Below are 8,491 nucleotides of genomic sequence, written 5' to 3'. Positions count from 1 at the left end.
ATCTGGTGTTCCAGATTGGACTATGGCGGCACTGCGGTGTCGTTTCTCTCTTGAGAGTATCGTTTGTGGAGCAGCACTGGAAGTCAGAGGCAGGAGGTGGAGCGGCTTCGCCTTGCATGGAGCTTCGGTGGAGATGTAGTTATGCCTGACCGACAGGTGCTACGCTTTATCAGGCCTGGTCGGCAGGTGCTACGCACGACCGATCTTCCAAAGACTTCAAGCTGTGTTGGCTGGTGATACTTGGCAGCATGGTGCTGAGGTGTATCGGTGGCAACCGCGACGTGCTTAGCTGTTTGCGCGTAGGGAGGTGTTGCCGTTGGGCACCATGGTGGCATCGACGACAGCTAGACCGAGCAAGGTTGATGCTCAGTACAACTCTGAAGATGGAGCGGTGGCAGTTGGCGGCGGCGGCCTCTGAGAGCGCACCGGACCGATGTGTGCCCCCAGACCCGGCAAGTGGCTAGGTTGGAGCCTCAGGTCTTAGATGTTAGCCTTGGCTGTGAGCAGTGGCGGAGCCACCCTCCCAGCGACCCTGGGCAGCTGCCCGGGCTCTGCCCAAATACTTCCATTAAATTACACTAAGGGACTGAGAATTAATCACCAGTCTTTGTGGGCAAATGCCTATGGAGCACACCCCTTTGTATTTTGCCCCGGCTCCATGGACGGGCTAGCTCCACCACTGGCTGCGAGGTCTGTAGTATTAGACCCGGACTATCAGCATCCCTTCATCAATTGGATAGGAAGCAGCGGCAAATGTTGTCTAGACGGTGGCTTTAGACTTACTGTTGTATTTTTTTGTAAGATTTTTTATGAATAATTAATAAAGTGGCTGCACGCATCGTCCAGATGCAGAGGCCGGGAGTCTTCCTCCTTTTCCAAGAAAAAGAACTCCTTGGCTCGTCAGGAACTCCTTGGCATAGGGCATGGTTGATTTACTCTGTGCACAATATTCACTTTACTAGTCTGCCCTCCGTTGCAGCTTATCTCGGTTGGAAGCGATCAGTTAGCTTATCTTCACTAGGTGGCACTGAAGATTGGCAGCCGGGTCTCACTGTCGATGGCATTCACTGTCTATCTCTGCAGCATGAACCACAAGCCAGGCAATAATGCAATGCGATTTATTCTGGGAATAAATGAGCCGGCTGTCAAAGACTTGTCAAACACCCCCTTCGATGGGCTAGAATATCCTGCACAAGAAGTCAGGCATTGACTGACTTGAGAGGTCACTCTGCGGCAGCAACGCCACAAGAAAAAATCAACCACATCAACATCCTCTGGACTGGAGTCCTTACTTTTCTTGTTCTTCGCCATGCCACCATAAATTTGCCAGTCATGAAAGTGGTACATTACAAGAGAAGGCCTCCCAGCTGAGACGTTCACCACATACCCACTGTTAAGTCTCCAGCCTGAACTTGAATTTCGAGTGAAATTTGGAGCTGTGAAAGGTGTGTGGATCATGGGCTTCTTGCCGATGATGTACGCATCACTCTCTCTGCTGCTACTAGGTTCACTAGGAAAGCTAATGGTGCTAGCATCTGGAGTTGTAACAAGCCACAACCCAGAAGGGAATTGGGCACATCCATCACTTGCCACACTTGATGGTTGCCCCAAGAGCTGTGGCAATCTGAGCTTCGACTACCCCTTTGGCATGGGATCAAGGTGCTCTCGGGATCCTGACTTCAGCCTCATTTGCAATGACACTGCTCAGCCTCCCAGGCTCTTCTTGTGCGACGGAATCACCGAGGTGATCGACAACATCGTTGTTGGTAGCGGTGGGGATTACTACCACACTCACAAAAGCATCAGTACCTCCTTCTGGCGTACCATCCCCATGAAATCTGGTGTCCATGTCTACTACTTGTCTTTCCAACCTCCTGGTAGATCCTTCAGCCGTGGGGAAACCATTCTGAACATCACTGGTTGCGACCTGGATGTGTATTGGGTCAACAACAACACACACAGAACAACATGGATCTGTACGACTGTGTGCCCGGACCAAGTTATCACAGAGACCATGGCTAGGCTCAAGTGCAGTGGCATTGGATGTTGCAGTTTTCCTGTCACTGGCCTGCTTCCTGATGCTTTTCAACTCAAATTTGTCCACCACCACGGCAAAACTAGCACTGGAACACGCTCAAACCAGACCTCTATGCTGTGGGATAGAATCAGCATAAGTGATGGTGGCGGCGGCACAGTTTTGTGGAATATAGTGGATCAACAAAATTGTGCTAGCGCCATGCGAAACAGGACAAGGTATGCTTGTATCGGCAAGCATTCCTTGTGCGGCGACCATAGCGTGACATCAACTGACGGCTACAACTGCATCTGCAGTGCCGGCTATGCAGGCAACCCCTTCATTCAAGATGGCTGTTCCAGAGACAAAGGTAAACTTTCTTTCTTAATCAGGCGACCAAATACATAGCCGTTGGTTTCATTAATGAAATCGGAGGGAAACCCCCTCTTTTAATCAAAAAAAAAGAAAAATACATAGCCGTGATTAGGTATTTTGGACATTAGAACTTGAATGCATTCTAACCTTCTACTGGTCAAACTATAGGGTATAATCCAATTCCGAGCAGAGCTAATTGTACCCGTTGGTGTGGTAACATTAGTGTGCCGTACCCATTCGGCTTAGAAGAGGGTTGCTTTGCCAGGGAAGAATTCCAGCTCAACTGTACAAATATGGCATCATCAGCTGTCCTAATGTTTGGGCTTGACCAGGTTATGGACCTGAATGTTTACCAAGGGACCATTAAGTCCATCTGGCCTGACCAACAAGGTGCATCATTTTACCACATATTTAGCAGGCGTGCTCTTTTTGTTGGATATGGCTACTTCTATTCTATGCAGTGGGTTGCAGCTAATCTAAGTTGCATAGAGGCCCAACGGAATATATCTGGTTATGCTTGTGTAAGTACCAACAGCAAGTGTGTAGCAGTAGATGGTGAATGGAGCTACATTGGGTACCGCTGTAAATGCTCGGATGGTTTCCGAGGAAATCCATACACCCAAAGTGGTTGTCAAGGTAACTACACACATTGTCCCTCGCTCAGCTCAGAGCTCTTAACAGTTATATTTAAGAGCTTTCATGTTGTGTATTGTCCAAGTGGTTATTACGCTGCGAAGAATGTCATATGCACATGTCATGTTCTTTTCTTCAGCATAAAAATGAGTTATGGCTAAATGCCATATTATTAATACCTCTGGTAGATCTCATCAGCATGCCATGCCATGCCATCTTATTACATTGTTTTCACCCTCTACCCCAGTTTAAATGCTTTGGAAGAGGTAAAGTGATCATAATAGTATATCGTTTTGACAAGGTATATTCTCTTAATTTAAATCATTTTTATATCTGTGCTTTCTTTATTTGTGCACATGGTGAGTTGTGGACACATAGAAAGAAAAAGAGTGAGTACATCTCAACTTTCCCAAGAGCTTATATTAGGTGTGTGCTAATTTTAAAACATATGGTGCCTTGAACATTACACCCAAAACTGCTTCTCTAGTTTCTGTTTGATTAATATCATTTGTGTAGGTTTCTTAACATGTTGTATTCCATATTAATTGGATGATCCATTGCGTTCTATGTTATGTAATATACTAATATGTATCCACCTATATTTGTTTATTGGCGCATCTTAGCGAGATATTGTTAATTTCAGATATTGATGAATGCCTTCAACCAAACATTTGTAAAGGGATATGCCATAATATTGAAGGAAGCTTCTATTGTACTGAATGTCCTCACAAGACCGAGTACGATCTACACAAAATGCAGTGTACAACAACAAAACAACATATTCTGCTTTCAGGTAAGACTAAGTCATGGTTATGTTTGATAAAAAGGATAAAAAGAAACTTACAGAGCTTAATGCCTTCACGTATTATCATTGGGTCATCTGGTGGCTTCAGCATTCTAGCTCTGAGTTTTGGTACAGTATTTCTCATTCGTATATGGAAAAGAAATGTTCAACGACAACTACGGAAGAATTATTTTCGGAATAACCAAGGTCTTCTCCTAGAAACATTGATATCATCTGATGAAAGTGCAAATGACAAAACAAAGATTTTCTCATTAGAAGAGCTAGAGAAAGCAACAGACAACTTTGATACGGCCCGCATCATTGGCTCTGGGGGGCATGGCATGGTTTATAAAGGCATGTTATCTGATCAACGTGTGGTTGCAATAAAAAAGTCCAAGGTCATTAAAAAGGCTGAGATCACTCAATTCATCAATGAGGTCGCTATCCTCTCACAAGTAAATCATAGAAACATTGTGAAGCTCTTTGGGTGTTGTCTGGAAACTGAGGTTCCACTGCTCGTGTATGAATATATATCTTGTGGCTCACTGTCTCAAGTCTTAAATGCTGACTCAAGCACTAGTTTTTCTTTGTCCTGGGATGATTACTTAAGGATTGCCACGGAAATAGCAGGAGCACTATCTTATCTCCACTCAGCGGCTTCAATATCAATCTTCCATCGTGATGTGAAATCGTCAAACATACTCCTGGATGGGAACTACAGAGTTAAAGTTTCAGATTTTGGTGCTTCTAGATTGGTTCCAGTTGATCAAACACACATTGTTACAAATGTGCAAGGTACATTTGGGTACTTAGATCCAGAGTACTTCCATACCAGGCAGTTAAATGAGAAGAGTGACGTGTATAGTTTTGGTGTGGTACTAGTGGAGTTGCTTCTTAGAATGAAGCCTATCATCAGGAGTGAATCAGGCACAATGCAGAACTTGTCACACTACTTTATAAGGGCATTGAACGAGGGAGGGATCGCCGACATACTGAACTCTGAAGTCCTTGAGGAAGCAACTAAGGATGAGATCATCGATGTTGCCAGTCTTGCAGAGTTGTGCTTAAGACTGCGTGGTGAAGAAAGACCCACCATGAAACAAGTTGAGGTTGAGTTGCAGATATTACGAACAAGAAGGGCAAACTCATGTCAAGCGAATGTAATAAATGAAGAACAAACACAACCAATGTTGTTAACTCGAGGAGTTAAAGTTGCTTTCCAGTCGTCAGCCACGTTAGTGGATTGCAGATACAACTTAGAGTCAAGAGACAGCCAAGGTTGCTACGACCTGCAGGAAGAGTTCATGGCATCAGCTAGTCTAGCACGCTAGATGCGTTCAGTGAATTTTATAGTTGATGATTGATTATATATTTTCTTTTGTGAGCTCGCAACTGGGATTGAAATTTAATCAATCAATAGTACAATGCACTAGCTTGGTACTGTACAAGGTAGGGAGTGTTAAACACATGATATGTTGCACCCCCGCGCACCAGGTAGTTCGGATAGATAGATAGAGATAGGTTTCTTTTCCTTTTCCTTTCTCTCCAAGTTCTATCCCTTCCTTGAATATCTCCCTCTCATATGTAATCTCAACAATGTATGCGCTATGGTTGGGAGGTGCACCCCACGCTATATAACACGAACCCGTCGGCCTCAACAGGAAAAGACGTTTCCAGCTATCGCACATGGTACTCAGAGCCATCATTTTCCCATCTAAGCTCCATACGAACTCCATCTAGCCCTAGCCATGTCTTCCTCCTCCAGCGCCTCCCAAACCAGCCTCAGTGGCCAGGTTACCGATAAGCTGACGCGCACAAACTATGTGCTATGGCGCACGCAAGTCATTCCCTAGCTGCGTGGCGCCGGTGTCTTCGGCTATGTCGATGGCACTCAGCCGGAGCCGGCGAGACTCCTTGTCACCACCAAAGACGGCAAGGAGACTTCATCGCCCAACCCTCTCCACCCACTCTGGGTCAGGGAGGATCAACAGGTCCTCGGATACCTGCTGAACAATCTGACGCGCGAGGTGCTGCTCACGGTGACCACGGTCACCACCGCGGGCAGGCTCTGGACGACGCTCGCCGGCATGTTCTTCTCGCAATATGCCAGCCGCATCAACAACATCAGAACCTCCCTCATCAACGCGCAGAAGGGGAACCTCTCTGTCGCCTCCTACTTCCCCGCCATGCGCGGCTACGCCGACGAGCTGGCCGCCGCGGGCAAGGCGATCCCCGATGACGAACTCGCCTCCTACATCATCCATGGGCTCGACTCCGACTATCAGCCCCTGGTCTCTGCCCTCGACGCTCGCGTCACCGAGGTAACACTTGATGAGCTCTTTGCTATGCTCTCCAACTTCGATCAGCGCATGGCTCACTTTCAAGGATCTGGCGGCGGCGGCTTCAAATCTTCTGCTAATGTGGCCACTCGCGGGCGGGGCGGCGGCTCCCATTCGCGCGGTCCATCTCGCAAGAAGGGCAGGTCTGGCGGCGCAACTGTGGTGCCACGCCACCCTAATCTGGTGGTCGCGGTCACCGTGGACGCGGTGCTGGTGGTGGCGGCAGGAACCGCCCAGACGCTCCCCGGTGCCAGATCTGCGGCAAGCCTGGGCACACAGCAAAGGATTGCTGGTACCGGTATGAGGAGGACGACTACGACTCACAAGATGAGGAGAAAGTCGCTGCGGCTGCCGATGGCTCCTATGGCGTTCACACAAACTGGTACGTCGATAGCGGAGCCACGAACCACATCACCAACGAGCTCGAGAAAGTTACCATGAAGGAGAAGTACCGCGGCAAGGATCAAATCCACACTGCCAGCGGAGAAGCTATGAGTATACGTCACTCTGGTCACTCAATATTTCGTACCCCTAATCGCAACATTCATCTTCGAATTTTTTTGCATGTTCCTAGTGCCAACAAAAGTCTTCTTTCTGTCCATAGAATTGCCCTTGACAATCATGACTTTCTTGAATTTCAACCTTGCTTCTTTTTGATCAAGGATCGGGCAACGAGGACAATTCTCTATCACAGTGGATGTGTTGGTGGCCTCTATCCGTTGATTCCGGAGTTTAGAAGACAAAATAAACAAGTGTGCTATCAAGCTTTCCTCCACACGATGGCATGATTGTTTAGGACATGCTTCTTTTTCTTTATTTGAAAGGTTGCTCAAGAAAAATAAGCTCCCATTTGTTGGTGAGCGTCATAATGAAACAATTTGTGATTCATGTCATAGAGCTAAAAGTCATCAGTTTCCTTACCCAATTTCTACAAGTGTTTCTACCAAACCATTACAGTTAATTTTTTCTGATGTTTGGGGTCCTGCCACCACCTCTGTTGGTCGACACGATTATTATGTTAGCTTCATCGATGACTATAGCAATTTTTCTTGGATCTATCTCTTAAAGAGACAATCTGATGTGTTTCAAGTTTTCAAAAACTTTCAAGCTCTCGTTGAACGAAAATTTGACAGCAAGATCATTGATGTCCAATCCGACTGGGGAGGGGAGTACGAAAAATTAAACTCCTTCTTCCAGACACTCGGTATCTCACACCACGTGCCATGCCCTCATGCGCACCAGCAAAATGGGCGAGCCGAACGAAAACATCGACACATCGTTAAAGTTGGCCTTGCCCTTTTGGCAGGTGCCTCCCTGCCTCTCAAATTTTGGGATGAAGCATTTCTCACTGCCGTTCATATCATAAACATGCTACCGAGTCGTGCATTAATCATGAAACTCTGGTAGAACGGCTTCTTCACACCAAACCAGACTATAAGTCTCTTCGTGTCTTTGGGTGTGCGTGTTGGCCAAACCTACGTCCCTACAATAATCGCAAACTCATGTTCCGATCAAAACAGTGCGTCTTCATTGGCTATAGTGCTCAGCATAAGGGGGTCAAGTGCCTCGATGCCTCCACGGGACGTGTTTACATATCCCGTGATGTAGTCTTTGATGAAACTAAATTTCCTTTCGCTGATCTTCACCCTAATGCCGGTGCACGTCTTCGAGAAGAAATTCTTCTCTCACCACCTCATCTCACTAGTTTTGATCAAGGGGGAAAATGTTGATGATCATTTGTTGACTGACTCACCTAATGGCATGCGTGAGATCTGTGTTGATGAAACAGGAGAAAACTGCGAAGAAAATGAAGCAAATGGTGCAAAATTTGGGTTATATCCCATGTGTCCCGTGGCAGGAGACAGATCCGCCTCGAGATCGGCAGCGGCGCAGGCGAAAGGATCCGCCTCGGGATCGCCAGCAGTGCAGGAGATCGGATCCTGATACGTCCATTTTGCATCATGCTTTTATATCGATATTTATTGCATTATGGGCTGTTATTACACGTTATGTCACAATACTTATGCCTATTCTCTCTTATTTTACAAGGTTTACATAAGGAGGGAAAATGCCGACAGCTGGAATTCTGGGCTGGAAAAGGAGCAAATATTAGAGACCTATTCTGCACAACTCAAAAAGTCCTGAAACTCCATGAAAGTCATTTTTGCAAATAGTAAGAAATATTGAGCGGAAGAAGTACACTAGAGGGGGACCCACCTGGCCACGAGGGTAGGGGGCGCACCCTACCCCCTAGGGCGCGCCCCCTGCCTCGTGGGCCCCCTGTTGGCTCTCCGATGGCCATCTTCTGCTATATGAGGTCTTTCGTCGAGGAAAAAATCATAAGCA

General features: G+C 46.7%; 1 protein-coding gene across 1 annotated transcript; it reads left to right on the top strand.

The window, feature by feature from the left end:
* Positions 1 to 1,322: 1,322 nt before the first annotated feature.
* Positions 1,323 to 5,448, top strand: LOC123059631 (wall-associated receptor kinase-like 8). The gene is made up of 3 exons (XM_044482150.1): positions 1,323 to 2,384; positions 2,558 to 3,025; positions 3,666 to 5,448. The coding sequence occupies exons 1-3, from the start codon at positions 1,457 to 1,459 to the stop codon at positions 5,135 to 5,137; spliced, it is 2,868 nt and encodes a 955-aa protein (XP_044338085.1). The 5' UTR covers positions 1,323 to 1,456; the 3' UTR covers positions 5,138 to 5,448.
* Positions 5,449 to 8,491: the final 3,043 nt, after the last annotated feature.

This window comes from Triticum aestivum, chromosome 3A (genome assembly GCF_018294505.1).
Source record: "Triticum aestivum cultivar Chinese Spring chromosome 3A, IWGSC CS RefSeq v2.1, whole genome shotgun sequence".
NCBI lineage: Eukaryota > Viridiplantae > Streptophyta > Magnoliopsida > Poales > Poaceae > Triticum > Triticum aestivum.
This window is presented reverse-complemented; position numbering and strand designations above follow the sequence as displayed.

What these genes read in the sequence shown, in the direction of transcription:
- LOC123059631 (XM_044482150.1), top strand. Translation starts at nt 1,457, where the DNA reads ATGGGCTTCTTGCCGATGATGTACGCATCACTCTCTCTGCTGCTACTA. An exon ending in TGGCTGTTCCAGAGACAAAG is followed by an intron (nt 2,385 to 2,557) that starts GTAAACTTTCTT and finishes GTCAAACTATAG; the next exon opens with GGTATAATCCAATTCCGAGC. An exon ending in CACCCAAAGTGGTTGTCAAG is followed by an intron (nt 3,026 to 3,665) that starts GTAACTACACAC and finishes TGTTAATTTCAG; the next exon opens with ATATTGATGAATGCCTTCAA.